Below are 23,291 nucleotides of genomic sequence, written 5' to 3'. Positions count from 1 at the left end.
AGCAAAGTCAGGGACAATTTTTGGGTTTATTTTTCTCAGCTCTCACTACCACATCCTTTTTTTCCTTTTAGCTCTCTTGCCTCCTCTCACCCTTCCACAATCTTTCCTTTTTTGAGGCAGTATGTTTTTTAAAGGTCATGATAAAAATTACAGCTTAAAGAAATACGGGCCACACGTCTCGTCCAATTTTCTGTGCTGTGCCAAAGACTTACATGATTAATCCCTTCAAAAGAAATCTAATCTAATCTTATCACATCAAAGACGAGGCGTCCTTCATAAGTATTGTGGCTGGAAAGAAGTAGGTCTTCCTCCAGTTTTAACTGGTTTGATGTCTCATTCGGTTTGCAACCAGTCATCACCTTGGCAACTTACTCGAGGCACTGTCTGTAGCATTCCCAAAATGTAAGCAGTGCTCCAGTTCAACTTGTAAAGCACTATGCATCATCAGGCTCCCTGGTCACTTTAAGAGATACAGAGACCCACGATACTTGTAGAAGAAGCGAAACCTTTAACCTCATCGACTAATTAATGGCCCCAAAGTAAAATAACAAGGTGTGTGGAGGAATTCAGTTACTGGGTCATCTCTCATCTGGAGGCAGAATCAGATTCCACTGAATAGGCGCTAGATAACTGAGTAAGCGGGTTTCCTATCAACAACACTACATCTTACTAGGATTGTTTAATTAAATCATGATAAATAACACTGTGGCAGGTGAGAGGTGCTGAGAAGAGTTTAGGTGAGATGTCCACAAGTTCAATGGAACTACATCTGAACGCCTTTGCATTCTTCTGACTTAAAAAGCTTGACTGTAATTTCCTGGAGAGTTCTTTTCTAAGAGACAGAAATACTGAGGTTCTGTGTTCCAGGCTTTTTGAAGTTTTCTTGGTTCTCCTATCAGATTCTGCATTGTATACCTTCTCAGTCTTCAGGAATGAAGGTCTCAATTTTTTCATCATCATTTTTTCTGCCTATAATGATTTCTTCCTAATGGCTCTGGCTGTTCCAGTTACATCAGAGTAGGGAGGGGGTACTAGTGGCTGTGTCATCCTGCAGTAACAAACAGATTTCTCAGAGAACTAAAATTAGAATTACCATTCCACCCAATAATCCCACTACTGGGTGTATACCCAAAGGAAGATAAATCATTCTACCAAAAAGACACCTGCACTCATATATTTACTGAAGCACTATTGACAATTGCAAAGACATGTAATCAACCAAAGTGCCCAACAACCATAAAACGGATAAAGAAAATGCAGTACATAGCCAGGTGCAGTGGCTCACACCTGTAATCCCAGCACTTTGGGAGGCCAAGGCAGGTGGATCACCTGAGGTCAGGAGTTCGAGTCCAGCCTAACCAACATGGAGAAACCCTGTCTCTACTAAAAGGACAAAATTAACTGGGCATGGTGGTACATGCCTGTAATCCCAAGTACTCGGGAGGATGAGGCAGGAGAATTCCTTGGATCTGGGAGGTGGAGGTTGTGGTGAGCCAAGATCGATCGTGTCATTGCACTCCAGCCTGGGCAACAAAACTGAAATTCCATCTCAAAAAAAAAAAGAAAGAAAAGGGAAGGGGGGGGGAGGGGAGGGGAAGCTAGGATTGTTTGTGCCAATAGCCCATATTTCTTGTTTGTTCTCCCTTTGAACATTTTGTATTTCTGGTTTTCCCTGATTGCTTTTCCTTCCATCCTTCTATGCGAGCCTCCTGCTCAATCTCTCACCTTTCATTGAAAACAAAATTACTTAACATTTTATTTTTACTTCTTCATAGCTATTTGGTCTAATTGCAATAGCAGAATTACAACTTTGCTGCCGGGCATGGTGGCTCACACCTGTAATCTCAGCACTCTGGGAGGCCAAGGTGGGCAGATCACTTGAGGTCAGGAGTTCGAGACCAGTCTGGCCAACGTGGTGAAACCCTGTCTCTACTACAAATACAAAAATTAGCCGGACGTGGTGGCGTATCCCTGTAATCCCAGCTCCCACGGAGGCTGAGGCAGGAGAATAGCTCGAACCCAAAAGGTGGAGATTGCAATGAGCCAAGATCGTCCCTCCGCACTCCAGCCTGGGTGACAGAGTGAGACTACAACTCAAAAAAATAAATAAATAAAACTTTGCTGGTTTCCTAACCGCCAAATTCAGATGAATTTGTACCCTAATATACAGTAACAGGAATTATCAGCCTGTCTGATTCTAAATTTTGTTGGATCTTCCTCCCAGGACAGTGGACAGCCCAGCCAGCTGTAAAGGCCTCTCAAAGATCTGGAGTAGAGGTGTCTCACCACATTCCATTACAATGATCAGAACCTTCAGTTTTACTCCCTTGCTCATGTCCACAGCCCATCCGCTGAGTCCAGACCAGAGCACCATGCTGCATAGTTCCTAATATAGCAAAACTATTCAGCAATTTTGGTGAAATTGGCTGTAATGCTTCACCAAGTCCCTTTTTCACTGTTAGCAGGAGAACCACCCTAGAATCTTTCATAAAACAGATCCGAATGACAAACGCCGTCGTGACCTGGGAGGGCTGAGGTTGTGTAACTGGGTCTGATCCTACAAACCTGAAAATTCTGAATCTTTCAAGCAACAAGATTTCCCAGAGTCAGCTCTGGCCCTTAACAGGCACCACTTAAAGCCAAGCCGTGAGCCTGGCTAGGACCGCTACATTTTAGCCAAGAACACCTCAAAGTGTACAGCCCTACCAAAAGAACTAATACAAATCCAGAAGCCAAGCTAAAGAAAAAAAAAAAAGTTAATGTCCTTTGTTGAAAGCCAATTGCGGAGTGAGTGGGGTGATGAGGCTAGCCCACAGCGGATTTAGGTGACGTGGGGACATGCCAAAGTGAATACACGGTGACTTCTAAACCTAGACGTCTGAGGGGGGGCCGTGAGCCAGAACCCCGCCCGGGAGCTGGGATTTGCAAGAAGCTAAACCCGCTGGAGAGCCTCCCTCGCGCAGGTCCAGCCCCGCCGGCCCGGAATACCCGTGGGCAGGGCCTGAGCATCGCCCCGCCCCTGCTGCCCGCCATTCGGGTCACCTGACCCACTCGCGGCTCACGTGATCCGTCCCCAGCGCCGCCATTTTGGAGCTCCGGATGAGGAGGGGGAAAGCGGGGGAAAAGAGGGAAAAGAGCCGGGAGAGAGGTGGGCAAGGACAAGGGCGAGGGCACGGCCGGGTCCTGGCTGGCCAAAGGAGGCTCGCGGAAGCAGCAGCCGCCGCCTGACCGCAGGTACCGCGTCCCGGGGCCGCCCCTCCGCCCGCTGTTAGCGCCGCCGCCAGCCATGTGCATCCTCCCCTCAGGCCTCTGCCGGCGCTCGCTTCCTCCTCTGCTGGCCGACCCCCGCCCGGTGCTAGCCACATGCCCCAATTCTGTCGTCTGTGCAGCAAGGCCTGCGGAGACCCCGGGCTTGCCCTGCAGCTGGGGGTGGGGGGAACCTGCTGCTCCGCGCATACTGTCACCAGCCCCGTGCGCCCGCAGGCCCACCCGCAGGCGTTACTTCCTTCTGCAGACGTGAGATCGCTTAGGCCAGCGGGGATGGAGCCGGCCACGATGTTCTCACAGCATCTTTTGATTTATTTTCCAAGCCCCCTCATTCCCCATCATCTTACTCCTTTAGCCAGTGCGTGGTGTACAAGAAGCTAGTAGAGAAACGCAGTGCTGGTCTTCTGCATTTATTACCATCCTCAATAGAATATCTCCAGAGATCACGGAGACCACTGGGAAAAGTTCCCACCTCTTAAGACCTGGGGGCACCGGAATGAATGGTTTATTAGAAGGCCGGGGTGATTAATAAGGTGGAGGCTACTTTCCCAACCCCATGGCGGTCTTTTTAAGTTTCTGCAGTGGGCTGTAATTTGCTATCAGTCTGCATCGCTCTTCTCAGGCAATTATTGGATTTATCACCTCTTTTGAGTTTGCACTTTCTGCAGTACTCCGCTCTCACTCAGTGTATGGGTTGCGTTATTGATTAAAAGAAAGCCTGGCCCTTCATTCCTTTACCTCACTAACTCGTTGAAAATTAACTTCAGGGGAGGCCTAAAGATGTTTTTTCTGCCCTGACAGTGAACTATTTTATTTAGCCGTGATCGATAAGGTAGTTGCATTCTAGGTGAAACGAATAAGCATTTTTTTATCTTTTAGATTTATTCTAGCCAGTGTAAGAAACAGTGGCAAAGAAATGTAGGACCAGAGTAGGAAACTGCATTAGAAGATATATAGGTCACACCACTGTGTCATGTCTTTTTATGCTGCTCTTCTGCCTACTGTGCTTGCAAAATTTGCAGAATCACTCGTTAGATTGTATTTTTAGTTTAGATTAAAATAGCTATGTGCAATTTATTGTTCCATTCTCATTAGAAAATGATGTCAGTAAAACCAATAGTGTTGAGTCCAGTACGTAAATTCTGAGGTAAAACAAAATATACAATTATTGGAGAAGTTTCCAGAGCTAATTTTTCCTAACTGCTGCAAAATCCTCAAGTCTGCTTGTTAGATAAATTATTTAAATTTGCATTATGTAATGAGATTGCATGAACATTCCTCTGAATTTTTTTTTATATGGAATATTGAGAAATTTTTCGCTGCCAAAAAAATTCATTACTTTGTTTCACCAAGAAAGAGAAATGTTTGATACTGTATACTTTCGTTCTTGGTCACAGCTGGATTTTGAAGATTGATCCAAGGGACTGTATTAATTTCAGGAATTGATTTGAAAGACACTGGCTCTGCCACTTAACAGCCATGTAACCTTGGGTAAGTCACTTAAACCACACTGAGTGTTTCTTATTTATAAGATTGTATAACACCCACGTAGCCCGTCCCAAAGAGTTATGAGGATCAGATACCACTAACGTGTTTGATACAGCGTAGCTGTAAGGAGCTGTTATTCTTTTCAGTATTGATATTTTATACATTTTTGTTCTCATTGAGAATTAAAAGGAGAATTGGTACATTAGAGAAAGCTTGGTTTTAGAATCAGATTGGCCTGGATTCCTGCTCTTAAACCAGTTACCACTTTATGTCTATGAGTCTCAGGTTCCTCATCTGCAAAAAAAACAAAAAACAAAAAAAAAACACTATAATTTGAATATTATACAAAATCTACATCGGCATTACTCTCTAGACTTGCACCTCATGGGCGAGGATTTCCTCAGTCATTTTTGTAGTCTCCAGCACCCTGGTTGGCACATTATAGGTGCTCAATAAATGATAGTAAATCTGAATATTGGTAAATGTTAGTTAGACCTTATGTCTTCATTGCAGCTGCCAAATTAGAATGTTCTCTCAGGCTATGTGCCAATTAAGAAACTCCAGACTATGAAACTCATATACTTGTGATATTTATACTCATTTTTTTCTTAGTGGTAATTAATAATTACCTTGAGCTCAGAAGATTTTAAATCAAATTAACTATAGCCAATACAGTGAGGTAAATCTATAAATAATGTGTAAGTAGCTTCCAGGTAACTTTATAGACAGTTTATAATTCAAGGACCTGAAAGTTCATCTAGCTTCACCGTCTTGTTTTACATCTGAGCAGTCTAAAACTCAGAGACAGTGACTTGCCTAAGGTCACACAGCTAATTGAGGGCACTTTAGGGGAGGGACCCTTGAGCTTATATCACGTGCCTTCTTTTGGCTGGAGCAAAATAAATGTGTCATATTTTAGAATTACGATAATTTGGAAGAATGGAGAATTTAGTGGCCATTACTTCTATACCACATTTTTTTTTTTCAGTTTTGGTGTAGCACAAAATTTTGGAAAAAAAAAAAATTCTTACTCTGAAAGAGAAGGTTCTTTTGTATCATATTGTACTGTCTTTATATATACACAGAAAATTATAGCCTTTTCTCCAGGCCCACATGAAGTGTTCAACTTGATTTTACTCATGATAACCATACTGCTGTAACTGTAAGGAACTAATTAGATACCCAGATAAACCAAATAGCAAATTATAAGGAAATAAAGACAACTGAAATAATTTGGTTCTTAACTTTTCGTGAGAAAGATATTAATTGGAAGCGTTTGCCTGTGGAACACTGTTGTCAAGGAAAGATTTGGTGGAAAGGGTTATGGAACTTTTCTGGTTTGGGATACAACTTGTGTTATTTGTAACAGTTTAATATATTTACTCTAACATTGTTATGTCTCAGCATTCCAAACGAGAAATCTCCTGTTTTGCTAATGCCTGTAGTCTTCTTTCCTCCTAGTGAACTTTCCTATTCAGCCATATTGATCTTTTCACTCACCCCTAGATAGCATGCTTATTCTCACTTCTAAAAATATAGTAATGTCATGGCTGCTTTTCTTGTCACTGCTACCCTTGTGGCAACTTGTATCAGCAGTATTCCAAGGAAGCAAATGGCACGTTGAAATGAGGATAATTCAAGGAAGGTATATTTACAAAGATATTAATAATAAAGGTGTTGGACTTAAATAAGCAAACCACAGCAGAATGCAGTTATCTGGAGCTAGCTGCATCGGGAGAGGGAGAGGTATCAGAATCAGAAGAAGGCTCTTGTAGAGCAACCTGCCTGGAGAGAAATAACCTTCTGTTGAGAAACACGGCCAATCCAAGGTGACCTAGAGATTGTGAACCAGGACAATGAATATTCTGATCTCACTCTGCTACCTCCCTCTGATCTGTCTTCATTGGCCGACCTCAACCAGAAGCCGGAGGGCAGGGGAGCCTAGTGATATAATCCCTCCTGAGACAAAGCAGAATGGAGAGGAGGATACAGTGAGCCTAGAGGGCAAACAGATGATGTCTGGCCTGCTGCCCGTTCTTTGGGAACCAGTGGAATCTTACCTCTCCATGAAGCTTTTGCTTACCTTGCTAGCCCAAAGGAGCTCTTCAGTCTCAGGATTTGGTCATTGACTGTTGCCTTTTCTTTTACCTTGTGTACCATTGCATTGTTAAAAGCTTTTACTTTTTGACTTCCTAATGTTTGCCTTATCCACTCAACTCAGTTTTAAACTACAAGTATTAAGAATTTAAAATTTTTCTGTTTGTCTTGATACTTTGCCTTGTGCCTCGTACATAACAATTTTTACACACACACACATATTTGTATTTCTGCATTAGTGGTCTAAGTAAAATTGCTGTGCATGTACATAAGTAGAAAGAACAATGAATTCCTAGGTACTTATCATTCAACTTCAATCACATAATTAGTCATTCTTACTTTATTCTCATTCTGACCACCCCACCACTGCATTGTCACCATGGTAGTTGTTTTAAAGCTGTGTTTATGTTGATCTCTTGGAGGCCAGGGAGAGTATGCAGATTGTCATAGTTTATGTTGTCATTATTGAGCCACTGACATTGTAGGTATACTCCTTATTTCATCTCTTGTTCAGATTTACTTCACTTGACATGCAGTCCCATATATATGTATTTCTGCATTAGTGGTCTAAGTAAAATTTTTGTGAAAATTTGAAGAGCTGGCCTTGCAGTAACTTTCCCTCTGTGTATACTTTATTATCAGTTTATCTAGCTTTTTTTTTAACAGAGACTCGTTTTTATTAGATTAACCTGTGCATCGATTTTGCATGTGGACCCAAACTGGTTTTTCAGGAGTTTCTTGATGTATTTTATGTTGTCATATCTACTTTATAGCTGCCATTACTGTATTTATCCCCAAATGTATGCAGCCTTTAAAATGAGATACTTACATAAATGTTCAGGGAAAATTGGAGCATCTGCTGCAAATTTCCATTAGCTTTTAATGCCTGAGCAGACACAGCTTTAAAAATCTGAATGTTTTGTCAGAGTCTTTTGTGTTAGTCTTTTTCTTGAGTTAAGATGAACTCCTCCTTCTCTTCATTTCACTTTCTTTTTAAGGTACACACTGAAATATCCACAGGGAGCAATTTGCACTGGTCTCTGTCACTTCTCTTATATCATTAAGTAGAAGAGAGATAACATGAGTCACCTTTGTAACCCTGTGGGTCTGCAGAGTCTCTTGAACAAACAGTTGCTTGTTAACCTCCAGATGATTAGTCAGCCTACATGGGTGTTACAATTCATGGGGAAAGAGACCTTAGATCTACAGTAGAGAGCCATATTGTGTCCAGAAAATTGAATGTTTGAGGATTCCTATTATTAAACTTATTATTTAACCAATTTGCATTTAACCATTGAACTGAAAGAAATAAAGCCTTAAGTTAATCACCTTAAAGGGAAATCAGTAGTCATACGAAGAGCCACAGCTCCCCTTGGCCTAAAAATGCAGAATTCTAAGACAATAAAGCAACTTAGGAAGTCACAAAAGGGTTTTTCTAAGGAAACAAATTGTTCCCCCATTGGTCTCTTCTTTAATGACTTACAGCTGTGTATAGAGATCTAAAAAACTTTTGTTCCTTCTACCTGAGAAAGATAAAACAGAATAATCTTTTGAGAGATTGTTTAAGGGAGAGTGGCTGAAGGACCACGGGCCTTTGGGAGCCAGGGTAGGTGTCACTGTTGGAATGGCCATGGAATGCCTGTTCTGCTGTGAGGGCAGTTAGAGACAGTTAGTGGCAAAGAGAGAAAAGCTGATCCCATAGGGCAGAGTAGTATTAGGAAGAAGGGAAGAAGTAGTACTGAAGAAGCCAGGAGTAAAGTGTTTGCATTTTTGCCTGATGCGGACCTAGATCTAGAAAGCTGGCTTGCCAGAAGGAGTAGAAAATGAGGAAGAAAAGCCAAAGCTGCTGCCCAGAGTTGTGGGCGACCTGGCGCTGAAGCTGGTCAGAGCACTGTGTGGGGGAGAGGGGAGGGCGGGGCCTGGCAGGACATTAGGTATCATCTTGGCAGGGGCTGAATTGATTCAACCGTGCAGGGAGGAACAGCCATGATTCACCACCTAAAATAAGAATTCAGAGCCTGGGACTGAAGTTTAAGAATAGTGTGGTCTTTGGTCTATAGCTAGTGCCACTAAAAATTTTGTTGGCATTTATTGAATGTTGTGAGTAAGATTCCAGAATGCACCTAAAATGTGGAAAAACAAAACTTGTTGCTGGAAAAAAGCCTAAACTTAAAAATGTGATCCAAGTCAACAAATTAATCTCACTTTAAGCCAAAGGAAATGTTTGGAATGAAAGTACTGCCAGGAAATATAAAGAGTATTCTAGACTTAGGCAGAAAGATTTATGGGTATTTTATGTTTAGTGACTTCCTCAGCCATAATGCATTATTAGAGCAAATAGATAACCCCTTCTAAGGACTCTGTCATAATCTGGACCTAAAACAACTGGGATATCAATTTTTTCCTTCTCTGATGTCCCTTACCCTTTCAGGAAAAAAAAAAAATACATATATATGGATATGAGTAATAGTTGACCACTGATATGACCTCTAGGAAAAAACCACAGCATAATTTGTGGTTTATCTTCAGGAAGATAAAGGAAGTAAAAGTAGGAACTAGATCATTGCTTTTATTTAGTTTTGTATATATAGTACTTTCCCAGATTTACTATGCCCTGTACAAACTACATGACTATAGTTTCACAATTCCAGAGATTTGGGGAGAAAAAAACAAATTTGTGATTATAGTAATAAAACTGCAGCTGTATTTGGTATAAGAAATAGTCTCTCAAGAATTGTATCAGTTACCGGCTTTACAGAGTGATGTTTCACAGTAACTGGAGGGGGTTTCACATGCCTTGAGAATGGCCATGCTCCTTTAATCAAGGAATAGGAGCCTGCCTTTCTTTCTTTCTTTCTTTCTCTCTCTTTCTTTCTTTCTTTCTTTCTTTCTTTCTTTCTTCTTTCTTTCTTTCTTGGCATTGTGCAAAAGGGAGGGAATACTTCTGGTCTTGCTGGACGCTGAGGGCAAAGAAAGTGCGGAAAAATGGAGAAGAAGATCTTCCTTTCAAAAGAAAAAAGTGATGGAGGGGAGTATCCTCATCATTAGTCTTGATAGAAGATTGCATTCTAAAGAGAAATTCTAGCCAATTTAAATCTATACTAGGGATAGCCAGGTGTGCAGATGTGGCGCTTCCAGCTTAGAAAATACTTAGACACTAAAATTATCCTGTAACCTGGTATTTTTCTATTTTACATTATCCTTTTTAGATATGGAAGAAAGTAGCAGTGTTGCCATGTTGGTGCCAGATATTGGGGAACAGGAAGCTATATTGACTGCTGAAAGTATCATCAGTCCTTCACTGGAAATTGATGAACAAAGAAAAACTAAACCAGATCCATTAATCCATGTTATCCAGAAGTTAAGCAAGATAGTGGAACATGAAAAGTCACAAAAATGTCTTTTAATTGGAAAGAAACGCCCTCGTTCAAGTGCTGCAACACACTCTCTTGAAACCCAAGAGCTTTGTGAGATTCCAGCTAAAGTAACCCAGTCACCTGCTGCTGATACTAGAAGAGCTGAGATGTCACAAACAAATTTTGCCCCTGACACTCTTGCCCAGAATGAAGGGAAGGCTATGTCTTATCAGTGTAGCCTTTGTAAGTTTCTATCATCATCTTTTTCCGTGTTAAAAGATCATATTAAGCAGCATGGTCAGCAGAACGAAGTGATACTAATGTGCTCGGAGTGCCATATTACGTCTAGAAGCCAGGAGGAACTTGAAGCTCATGTGGTGAATGACCACGAAAATGATGCCAATAACCACACCCAATCCAAAGCCCAACAGTGCATAAGCCCCTCCAATTCTTTATGTCAGAAAACCACAGAAAGAAATAACGAAACCATTCCAGACATCCCAGTAAGTGTGGACAATCTACAGACTCAGACTGTCCAAACTGCATCTGTGGCAGAAATGGGGAGGAGGAAATGGTATGCGTATGAACAGTACGGCATGTATCGATGCTTGTTTTGTAGTTACACTTGTGGCCAGCAGAGAATGTTGAAAACACACGCTTGGAAACATGCTGGGGAGGTTGATTGCTCCTATCCAATCTTTGAAAATGAAAATGAACCCCTAGGCCTGCTGGATTCTTCAGCAGCTTCTGCGCCTGGTGGGGTCGATGCAGTGGTCATTGCTATTGGAGACAGTGAACTGAGTATCCACAATGGGCCATCAGTGCAAGTGCAGATTTGCAGCTCAGAAGAGTTACCATCTTCATCTCCTTTAGAACAGAGTGCAGAAAGGGGAGTACACGTAAGTCAGTCAGTTACCCTGGACCCCAGTGAGGAAGAAATGCTGGAAGTGATTTCTGATGCAGAGGAGAATTTGATTGCTGATAGCCTCCTTTCATCAGCACAAAAAATCATCAGCAGCAGCCCTAATAAAAAAGGTCATGTTAACGTGATAGTGGAGCGATTGCCAAGTGCTGAAGAAACCCTTTCACAGAAGCGCTTCCTCATGAACACTGAAATGGAAGAGGGAAAGGACCTAAGCCCAACAGAAGCCCAGATTGGGCATGAAGGAACAGATGATGTTTATCGTGCTGATAAATGTACTGTTGATATTGGGGGGTTGATTATAGGCTGGAGCAGTTCAGAGAAGAAAGATGAGTTAATGAATAAAGGCCTGGCTACTGATGAGAATGCCCCACCAGGCCGGAGAAGGACAAATTCTGAGTCTCTTCGACTGCATTCATTAGCTGCAGAAGCCCTCGTCACAATGCCTATAAGAGCTGCAGAGTTGACAAGAGCCAACCTGGGGCACTATGGGGATATAAACCTTTTAGATCCAGATCCTAGTCAAAGGCAAGTAGATAGTACATTGGCAGCATATTCAAAAATGATGTCACCACTTAAAAACTCTTCAGATGGATTAGCTAGTCTTAACCAAAGCAACTCTACCTTGGTAGCACTCCCAGAGGGTAGGCAGGAATTGTCAGATGGGCAGGTTAAGACAGGCATCAGCATGTCCTTACTCACCGTCATTGAAAAATTGAGAGAAAGGACAGACCAAAATGCTTCAGATGACGACATTTTGAAAGAGTTGCAGGACAACGCCCAGTGCCAACCCAACAGTGATACGAGTTTGTCCGGAAACAGCGTGGTGGAATACATCCCGAATGCTGAACGACCCTACCGTTGCCGCCTGTGTCACTACACAAGTGGCAACAAGGGCTACATCAAGCAACACTTACGAGTCCATCGACAGAGACAGCCTTATCAGTGTCCTATCTGTGAGCACATAGCTGACAACAGCAAAGATTTGGAGAGCCACATGATCCACCACTGTAAGACAAGAATATACCAGTGCAAGCAATGTGAAGAATCCTTCCATTATAAGGTAGGCATTGGTTCAGGAAGTCTTTCAGAGGACCTTAGCATCTTAGAGTGAGAAGGGAACTTTGTAGATCTAGTCCAACCACCTCGTTTTATCGTTAAGGAAACTGGGTCCCAGAAAAGTTTGATAATTTGTCCAACGGGGTCCCAACTTAATCAGTGTTAAAGTTAGGACTGAAATCTAGGTCTTCCGAATTTCTGCTGTAGAATCCTTTTCCCTGCCTGCTGCCTCCTTAACAGCCTGTGTGTATAGTTTATTTAAAAAGTGTTGATTTTCTGTTGCATGAGAATTACCAGGGAGTGTACAGTAGAGTCACATCATATACACATTTGACTGACATGGATTTAACTGTACGTCATCACGGAAAAAAAAAAAAATCATATTTTTCATCTTACATGGCCCCAAAATGCCAGGCATTCACTTCGGCTTCTACACAGTCAATAATGATTTGTATCATTGCAGACGGAAAAATGGGCTACACTGGACCTATGGCTGTGTTGTGGAAATAGAGCCATGTGTGTCATGTTTTATGGGCAGGGTAAAGGAATTTCAAGAGTTATTTTGACTGATTTTCATCTTAAGTGCTGACCTTACCAAAACCAATATCCTAATATGACATGCTATTCTTTTATAAAGGAAACTTGGATTCATTGAATCATTGGTTAAGAAGTTTTCTTCTTCAATGGGCCAGGTGAATCCTTGAAAATGTTTTACAAATGTTATCCTAAGAGCTAACTAGGATGTAGACATTTTCCCTTAGATTAATGAGAGTGGGGTCTAGCTGTGGTGAAAAGGTAATCAGGAATAAAAAAGCTCTGGAGTCTGAGGTTCACTCCTTCTCAGATTACACTCATGAAATTCCAGATAGCACATCCACATAGGCTGCAAAGGCAAGAAGTCTCCAGGAGTTTCTTTTGCTGCTGAGCTCTTGATTCATGGGAATGGAAGTAGAAGAGACAGGATGTCCTTGGAGGAGCACTTCCATTTAGGTCTTTTACACATTTTGATATTTAAGTGAAAAATTAGGAGTCCGGTGATTACTGATTGGATTTATTTTTGTGAAGTTGCGTTATTCTGAACACTCTGCTCGTTCCTCTCCTGGACATGCCAGTGGTTCAGTAAACATGGACACACCATGCATAATCACCTAGAAAGTAGTGACTTCCTTTCGGAGAATATGAAGAGAGGAACTGCCCTTCGCATGAGATTATGATTTGCTAATGTACTTCTTTCTATAAATTGTCAAATGTGTCAAATGATCTTTTAGCAGACTTAATTTTAAAATACGGTCATGCGTATTTAACATACTGTAATGTTGTAGGTACTAGGCCATGAAAGCAATGAACCCATTCTTCTACAGCCTCCTAAGATTTGGACATGTATATTTATTGAAAATTACATATTTCTTTTCATTTTTCAGAGTCAGTTGAGGAATCATGAGAGAGAACAGCACAGTCTTCCAGATACCTTGTCAATAGCAACTTCTAATGAGCCAAGAATTTCCAGTGATACAGCCGATGGAAAATGTGTCCAGGAAGGTATCTGTGTATTTTGTTATGCAGGCTGCATAACACATGAAGACTCGCACATGAAGTAAAAGTGCCCTTAGTTGTCACGATTGGTTATTTTCAGGGCAAAAGCCTATATTCTCCTGTTTTTGTACCATGGATGCAAGTGAATCTGATCTCTGATTCTAAGGAAATGCCAAGTACTGAATGAAGCAGATGATTACTAGGTCCTAGGTGAGAAGCCGTAGATTAGTAAGGATTCATCTTCAGCTGTGTAGGTAGATATTGCAGTTGAAACTTAAGAGCCCCTTCGAAGGTGATGTACCAGCAAGCCAGAAAAGCTGCAACATGGAAGCAGGCCTCCCCTCCCTCTCTCAGCACCAGTTGACCTACTGAGAACAGAGCTTTTGCAGATGGTGGGCCCCTACCCCAAACTTTAACTGGGCTTCCCGCTGTGATCTTATTCTTACCCAAGTATGACTGCCAGATTTCATCTGCATTATTTTAAAAAAAACACACACACAGACACACAAGATCTTTTTATGTTCTAGTTAGGTAGCAGTCGACCGAGTTTCTGGTAATAGGAATATTAGAATTAAAAGATTTAATTAGAGTTCCATGAAAAGGCGGATGCCACATCCGGAGAATTAAGGATAAAGTGTACTAAGCTGTGCCGCTTTGCTTCAGCTCACTTAAATTGATATACTTTAAATGTCTCCAGTGTGGCACATAATGTTTATGGGAGATAAAACATATTGGGGTGACTTTCCTTTTTAGATTTGCTAAGAATTAAAGTTAGAAACGTCTACAGAGTGAAATGTTTTACCATAATGTTTCATTAAATTATACCCCAGAAAGCATAACTGATTCTAGAATGTTTCTGAAAGAACTGATTTTGACACCACTGTAGCACCAAAATTCTCATGTCAAACAGATGTCATCCCTGTAAAACTCTACAAAACAAAAGGAGTTTATGACATAGCATCTGTTTCTGCAGTAGATGGCTGAGCTAAAACAGTTTTGTTTCCTTTTTACAAAATATCCCTAAATGCCTCCTTTTATTTTAATTCATTATGTTTCCGTATCCCCTTTAAAGGAGGCATTAAAACGTTTGATATGATTGGACCATAAATCCCTAATGAAGGGATGAAGTAAATACTACTCAGTAGCACCACCTGCAGTTAATATCAGTGTTGGAGATGTCTTTTTTAGCACTGTCCTAAAAAGCAAGCATTTCAAACTGTCCAAATGAGTTAACAGATTAAAATTCATAATTTTAATAAAAAGATTAAAGTGTCAGCTCATAATTAAAATAACCACTTCAGATTTTACAGTATAAGTTCACTAATTTTATGTTGCAGCATCTTTTCTTTGTGGCTCATGCCTTTTTCTTAGGGTGAAATGTATGGATTTTTAAATTGCCTGCCCTGCCTCTTTTCCCCCACCTGGCTCTGTTTGCTTTTTTTCTGTCAGTACTATAGCAGTTCAGATGGCTGTATACTTACACCTGGATGGGTACTTTATTAATTCAGTATTAGATATTTTGAAATTTGGTTGTCAGGCCAAAGAGTAAATTTTTAGCTCACAGAGAAAGTAATAATAATTCATGCTTTGTTAAAACTTCTTTAACCATTTAGTAAACTTATTAAACAAGAAGAGAGGTATGTGCCTCTGTGATAGCACAGATACCGTAGGGCATGTTTCAGCTTGACATTTCCTTCACCAAAAGGCATGGCCTGCCTGTCTTGAGCTAGATACTGTGTTAGGTGCTGGGAGTACAGTGAAAGGCATCAGTGCCCTTTAGGAACCCACCTCAGTGAAGAAGACAGAATGAGGCTGATGGGTATGTAAGCCAATACCACAGGAACTCAAATAAAGCCCAAGCAAAGCGCTTTCATACGGTGTTACTCCATGAAACCTAATTAAATTGTTTTTTAATTGGAAACCTATAATTTGCCAAGTCCTGGGATTCAGTCTAAACAAAACAGGCAGATTCTTATCCTCAGGGAATAGACAGCTTCGTGACAGGTCAGAGATTTTACCCAGACATGGCAGGTAAAGTACAGACTTTGCTAAAGGAAAAATATAGGACTTACTAAACTATGCTGTGAGGTTCTAGCATTTCCAGTTTGTAGATGAGAAAACTGAGACTTCAAGAGGCAAAATAATTTACCCATGATCATACTGGTAGAAAGTGGCAGAGCAAGGACTAAGCCCAAATTTTTGAACTTTAAATCCAACATTCTTTCCATTGGAAACAGTTGCTTGAAGTAGCACAGGCTCTCATTCTGTGCTATATTAAGTTTTTCCATCTGTCAGTTTTATTAGTTGTCATTGATCTGTAATATTTCTCACACAAAACCATTATCCAATATTTCACACTTCATTTTTTAGTGTTTTTTTAAAAACTGTATTTGGAACAGTGCCATTTATAATCAAGTCCAAGATTTTAACCTACCAATTAAGAGCAATACTTAGATTATAATTATGATTAGTGTATATATTAATGCTATAGATTTATACCACAAAATTAGGACATTTTGTTCTGCCTGGCAGTAGTTATTAGCAAAAGAAAATTTCAGTTTTAGGAAGTGTAAATTTAACTTAAGGATTTTCTTTGTTGAAATTTCAATGTGGATTTTCTTTTGTATAATGCCACAAATTTTACTTTTATGCAGCATATACAGGTGTTCTACCTAAGCTTTCTTCCTGCCAAGAGACACAGAGTTCTTCCTGCTCTGCCTTTTTCTTGAGCTTCCATGCTTGCTCTGTTTCTGAATATAAAGCAGTCAGAGTGTGAATAGCCTGTGGACTGTATGCTGACAGACAGACAAGTACATGGAGCATTGACTGTCTTCAGGAAATCGTTTTATATGAACAAGTCACTCAACTCGTGTTGACATAAGCTTACCCCAACTTGAATTACTCAGCCCTGTTGTTGCAGAGTGAGTTTAGTAACATGGCTTCTTTTCATTGGATCCATGTTTCCTGCGTTTCGGAGAGCTGCATATTCATGTCAGTCATAACCTTTGTCCCTGTCACCTGTCAGTTAACTAGATAGAATTATACATTGCATAGCACTTAATAATTTGTGGCTGCTTTTCCTTTCATGTTGCACTGGTAGCTGACATTTAGTGGTAAACAAAGAAAATGCACTGGGTGAAAAGGCCTTAGGCTTTTTTGGGGGTGGAATGAGGCAGGGAAGAGATTTCATGCTCTGTTGCCCAGGCTGGTCTCCAGCTCCTGGCCTCAAGTGATCCTCCCACCTCGGCCTCCCAGAGTGCTAAGATTACGGGCATGAGCCACCACACACAGCCAGACTTTTTATATTGAGTTTGTTATATATGCTTCATAGCTATACTTTATCATATTGGATTATAGTATTATGGCTTGTTGGCAAATCAGTGTTTCTTTAAGACAGTATATCCAATATTGATTAGAGTAACATCTATTTAGTAATACAGATCAACAGGGTATCTGATTAATTTAGCTCCTACACGTTCAGCCTGAAGCAAGTTTGTTAGGATTTAGAGTACTGTACATGGTTATGCAGAAATCATCCCAACCTATCTGTGTTTATAGGTCATAAGGTGTTCAGTTTATATCTGCTGATAGTGTATAGGCAGGAAAACCTATAAAACCACTTCAAGCTTGTTAAAACAGCGAAAAGCCGTGATTGAAATATTAATACAACTGTATGGTATAAATTTTCATTTACAATGGAATGTAAATGCTGTCATTTGAATCTTGTCAAAGTCTGCCACTAAAACTCTGAAATACCTTGTCTAGGAAATAAGTCTTCAGTCCAGAAACAGTATAGATGTGATGTGTGTGATTATACAAGTACAACTTACGTTGGTGTCAGAAACCACAGGCGAATCCATAACTCTGATAAGCCATACAGGTAAGTGTTATGATTCTAGAATTTTAATGCTTATATTAAAATGTTTTATAGTAAAGAAATAAAATGAAATAATTTAAAATTTATACCGCTTATTGAAACACAGGTTAAGAATGAAGAAATTTTCAGTAACTGGTTTTATTTTTTTGTTTTTTTATATATTTAGTTATTTTTTGAGTTGGGATCTTACTGTATTGCCCAGGCTGGAGTGCAGTGGTGTGATCATAGCTCATTGCAACCTTGAACTCCTGGCCTCAAGGGGTCCTCCACATTGGCCTCCCGAAGTGCTGGGATTGCAGGCATGAGCCACTGTACCTCGCTAGTTTATAAGTCTTGTTTGATTTGTTAAGGAGTGTGAACTTTAAGCTTGAATCTTAGGACAGTAGGCATTTTGTCTAGTTGATATATAGGAAGTTGTCTTTATCTGTCAGTTTTATGTTTTTATTTCATATGGGTATAAATTTCATAGCAGACCGGGCGTGGTGGCTCACACCTGTAATCCAAGCACTTTGGAGGCCAAGGCGGGCGGATCACCTGAGGTTGGGAGTTCAAGACCAGCCTGACCAATATGGTGAAACCCCGTCTTTAAAAAAAAAATTTCATAGCAATTTTCAGTGCCTTATAGTTCATTTCAGTAATTTGTCAGTAAGGTATTCAGTATTCCAGCAAAAGATCCTTAAAACTTAAAAGCAGTAAAATTTCCTATGAAAGAGTCCATTTTTCAAAATTAAGCTAGTATGTATAGAATAAGTCATTTAATTTTGTTACTTGATTTTTCCCAAAAGCAAATTCAAATAGGTATTTCAGAAAATACAGGCATTCTCAGTCAATTCAGACGAGCTGATAAATAAAAATCATTCTTTCTTAAATAAACTTTGCCTCTTGAGAGTAAACTGCTTGTTGTTTATGTAGAGTCAAGGTGCAAATGTTTTACAGAGTTTGTCCAGCTGTCACTGAACAGTTTGTTCTGTTTGCAGCCACAGTGGAACATCAGGTTCCGACATCAGAGCTAACCTTGTTACTATGACTTGATAGTGCTAGGCCATGGGCATGAACTCTTTCACCCCCCTTGTCAAAACTTTTCAGGTTTTAACACTCTCCCCAGATTTATAGATATGACACAAGTGAGTATCAAAGGTTATTCTGTTAATCTTATTGAAAACCGGACAGACTGTCATAAAAGGTCATTGTTTAATCCCATAGTGTGGTGATCTGTGTATGGTTTTGAATAGTTAATATGTGCTTAATTTTCTAACCAGCAGACTTATTTAGAATCACTCTTCAGACAGTACATCTGTTTGTAGAGTCTTTTTTTTTTTTGAGACAGAGTTTCACTCTTGTTCCCCAGGCTGGAGTGCAGTGGCACAATGTTGTCTCAGTGCAAACTCTACCTTCCGGTTTCAAGTGATTCTTCTGACTCAGCCTCCTGAGTAGCTGGGATTACAGGCACCCGCCACCATGCCTGGCTAATTTTTGTATTTTTAGTAGAGACAGGGTTTCATCATGTTGGCCAGGCTGGTCTCGTACTCCTGACCTCATGATCTGCCCACCTTGGCCTCCCAGAGTGCTGGAATTACAGGCGTGAACCACTGCGCCTGGCCTGTAGAGTCTTAAAACTCTGTGGAAAGTGTTTGACCCCTCAGTACTCAGTGTCTCTATTTATTTTTTTTTCATTTATTTATTTTTTTTTTTTTTGAGACAGAGTCTCGCTCTTTCGCCCAGGCTGGAGTGCAGTGGTATGATCTCACTTCACGGCAACCTCCACCTCCCAGGTTCAAGTGATTCTCACGCCTCAGCCTCCCAAGTAACTGGGACCACAGGCATGCGCCATGACTAGCTAATTAAAAACAGGATTTCGCCAGGTGTTGAACTCCTGGCCTCAAGTGTCTCCCCACCTCAGCCTCCCAAAGTGCTGAGATTACAGATAGGAGCCATCATGTCCAACCAGTCTATTTTTATTTCAAATATTTTCAAAACTAGAATCCCTAAGAAATTTTTTCACAGAGCATAATGAAGGCCATTATTAACCATAACTCAGTGCCATAAATTACTAAATAAGGAATAATAAGTGGGACTGAGTATATATCCCTTCGTGATTTACACTGGGAAATGTTTAGGAGAATGTGATGGAACAGGGAATACTAGTTTACCTGATAGGAGGAGGAAGCTTTGCCTTTATATTTTTGGTGTCCTTGAATTTAGGCATGCTGTGCCAGATTCATGTGATAGAGGTAACAAGAAAATGGCATTTCTCTGGGTCCAGAATTAGATTATTCTTTCATTCATGGATAAATATTTATTGAGCAAATATGCTTCAGGGGCCGTGCTAGGTTCTTGAATTACAGTCATAACAAAACAGACGTCATCTTTGCTCTCCTGGAACTTGTAGACAAGCAGTAAGCAAGTAAACCCTCAAATACTTAGAATAAATGTATGAAAAAGGTTAGTGATTCTGGTTTTGTAGAGGAAGGTTTTATATCTGCTTTATTAGATCTGTCTTGCAGCTTAAAGATTCATTTTGATAGCTGTCAGTGTCTCAGGGATGTTTTCTTACGTTCTTAAAATACTCAGACTCATAGCATTTGTTGCAGTTGTCCTAGGGTGTTCCTACCAATGGGCAACATCCTATGAGAATCCTCTTTGAGTAACATCAAAGAAGTCTCAGTCTGTTATTTTCCAAATTTATTCACACTCCACTTTGTCACTGGGTTTGGTGTGTTTATGCCTTAGAAAAAAATTTTGTCATACCTCCCTCTTTGTACTTATTACCAGTTTTTCCTCATACGTCTTATTTTCTGATCTCATGGCTCTCCTTTTAACCTTCTTTAAATACTCACCATCCTTTGTCTTCATGGGATTTGTGGTCATAGAGCATTATGGATTAACATGTTCTATGCCAGGATGTTTCAAGGACTTTCTCCTCATTGTCCTATACCATGTGCCTTAAGCCGAGCCGGTGAGCATAGGCTTCATAATGTCTGACTTAATCCAAGGATCACAGGAGTTTTTCTGGCTCATTTCATGTCTGCTTCATTCAGTTTCGTTACCTAGTGCACTTACGGTCAGAGTTTGGACTTGGTTTCTCAGAGTTCCTGCCATACCCTATGCATTTCTGATTCCCTACATTTCGTTATGAAACAGGCTTACAAGCAGTGAATTGAATTCTTACAGAGCTAGAAGGTCTTTTTGCACAACTTCTAAACTTTGTACAAGGGCACAAAAGGTTTATTTTACTGTGGCTATTACATCATAGGTTTTCTGTAGTGGTGAAACCTGTTCCTTTCTCATGCCTTTGCTTTTTATGCTGTCATTCCAGTCCTTCAGTAACCCCGTCTTTGTGGTCTGAGCAGTACAGCTTCATGGATCTCTGGTTCTGGGGGCAGATAGTCCTGGGATTGAATCTGAGCTCTCTCACTTGTGGAATTTGTGACCTTGGGCAAACTGTTTCACCTCTCTGTGCTTGGTTTTGTCATCAACAAAATGAGGATATTAAGGTTGTGAGGATGAAATGAAATACCATATAAGGTACCAGCACATAATAAAGAGCCAGTAAGTGGTAGCTGTCTGGTAGTTACTGGGCCCAGCTTTTACCTTCTCAATAATTCATTATCTAACCAAAGAAAAGGACTAAAAGGCTATGACCTCTAAACACTAGGGAAACAAAGAATTAATTCTGTCCTAGGGTAGGCAGGCAGAGCTCATTTTACAGGAAAGATGCAGGGCCCAGGCAGAATGCTGTCACTGCTGAGGTCCCTGTGCTATGTCTGGCTGCTTTGGAGTCAGTCTGGTGCCTTGGGAGCATCCCAGGCCTGGACCACACATCTCCTGTGCCCCACTGGTGACCTTGGGAATGTTATGCCACACTAAGCCTCTTTTCCCATATGAAACTGAGTTGAATACTTCACCAGTCATAAGGCTTTGTGAAGATTAAGTGAGATTATGTTTTTGAAGTACCCAGCATGTTACTAGGTGCATGGAAGGGGCTTGTTCCCTTTTTCTGCTCATGAAGTTGTCAGGTCATCTCAGAAACCCTGTTCTTATCCTGAAGGAAAAGAGCCATTTTCCATTCCTATGGAAGGACAAGGAAAGATTAAAATGACATCATTCCATCCCAGTCCCTACCACTGCAGCTATTAATAACTTTGTTTTGGCCGGGCGCGGTGGCTCAAGCCTGTAATCCCAGCACTTTGGGAGGCCGAGGCGGGTGGATCACGAGGTCAAGAGATCGAGACCATCCTGGTCAACATGGTGAAACCCCGTCTCTACTAATACAAAAAAAAAAAAAAAATTAGCTGGGCACGGTGGTGCGTGCCTGTAATCCCAGCTACTCAGGAGGCTGAGGCAGGAGAATTGCCTGAACCCAGGAGGCAGAGATTGCGGTGAGCCGAGATCGCGCCATTGCGCTCCAGCCTGGGTATCAAGAGCGAAACTCCGTCTCAAAAAAAAAAAAAAAAAAAAAAAAAAAAAAAAAATTACTTTGTTTTTATTCTGTGTAAACCATACACCAATTATAGTTATACCTGACATTTCTTTTTTCTTTTTTAAATTTTGTTTTTCCATAAGTTATTGAGGTACAGGTGGTATTTGGTTACATGAGTAAGTTCTTGAGTGGTGATTTGTGAGAACCTGGTGCACCCATGACCCAAGCAGTATTTATTGCACCTTATTTGTTGTATTTTATCCCTTGTCCACCTCCCACTCTTCCCCCAAGTCCCCAAAGTCCATTGTATCATTCTTATGCCTTTGCGTCCTCATAGCTTAGCTCCCATGTATCAGTGAGAACATACAATGTTTGGTTTTCCATTCCTGAGTTCCTTCTCTTAGAATAATAGTCTCTAATCTCATCCAGGTTGCTGTGAATGCTGTTAATTCATTCCTTTTTATGGCTGAGTAGTATAACATTGTATATATATATACCAGAGTTTCTGTATCCTCTCATTGATTGATGAGCATTTGAGTTGATTTTGCTATTGTGAATTGTGCTGCTGTAAACATGCATGTACAAGTATCTTTTTCAAATAATGACTTCTTTTCCTCGGGGTATATCTCCAGGAGTGGGATTGCTAGATCAAATGGTAGTTCTACTTTTAGTTCTTTAAGGAATCTCCACACTGTTTTCTATAGTGGCTGTGGTAGTTTACATTCCGCAGCAGTGTAGAAGTGTTGCCTGATCACCGCATCCACACCAACATCTACCGTTGTTTGATTCTTTGATTATGACCATTCTTACAGGAGTAAGGTATCACACTGTGATTTTGATTTGCATTTCCCTGATTATTAGTGATGTGGCATTTGATTTGCATTTCCTTCATCATTTAGTGGTTTTTTCATATGTTTGTTGGCTATTTGTGTATCTCCTTTTGAGAATTGTCAGTTCATGTCCTTAGCCCACTTTTTGATGGGATTGTTTTTTTTTTCTGCTGATTTGTTTGAGTTTGTTGTAGATTCTGGATATTAGTCCTTTGTCAGATGTACAGATTGTGAAGATTTTCTCCCACTGTGTGGGTTGTCTGTTTACTCTGACTGTTCCTTTTGCCATGCAAAAGCTCTTTAGTTTAATTAGGTACCAGCTATTTATCTTTGGCTTCATTGCAATTGCTTTTGGGTTTTTGGTCATGAAATCCTTGCCTAACCCATGTCTAGAAGGTTTTTCCAATCTTATCTTCTAGAATTTTTTTTTTTTTTTGAAATG

The 23,291-nt window shown here is 40.5% G+C and overlaps 1 protein-coding gene across 2 annotated transcripts in view; it reads left to right on the top strand.

Annotated features, from left to right (window-relative positions):
- Positions 1-3,144: 3,144 nt before the first annotated feature.
- The window catches only part of ZNF507 (zinc finger protein 507), a 40,301-nt gene continuing 20,154 nt past the window's right edge, over positions 3,145-23,291 (top strand). The window contains exons 1-5 of one of the 2 annotated variants that reach the window (XM_012448439.2): positions 3,145-3,234; positions 4,665-4,758; positions 10,062-12,193; positions 13,611-13,728; positions 17,488-17,602. In XM_012448439.2, the coding sequence (XP_012303862.1) occupies positions 10,064-12,193; positions 13,611-13,728; positions 17,488-17,602 (2,363 nt within the window). In that variant the 5' untranslated portion in view covers positions 3,145-3,234; positions 4,665-4,758; positions 10,062-10,063. The remainder of the gene's footprint in view (positions 3,235-4,664; positions 4,759-10,061; positions 12,194-13,610; positions 13,729-17,487; positions 17,603-23,291) is intronic. The other variant, XM_012448440.2, reaches the window with a different exon arrangement.

The sequence above is a fragment of the Aotus nancymaae genome, unplaced genomic scaffold (assembly GCF_030222135.1).
Source record: "Aotus nancymaae isolate 86718 unplaced genomic scaffold, 86718_ANA_hifiasm-v0.15.2.pri h1tg000028l, whole genome shotgun sequence".
Classification (NCBI taxonomy): Eukaryota; Metazoa; Chordata; class Mammalia; order Primates; family Aotidae; genus Aotus; species Aotus nancymaae.
Note: the sequence above shows the minus strand (reverse complement) of the source record. Positions and strands in the feature narration are given on the sequence as shown.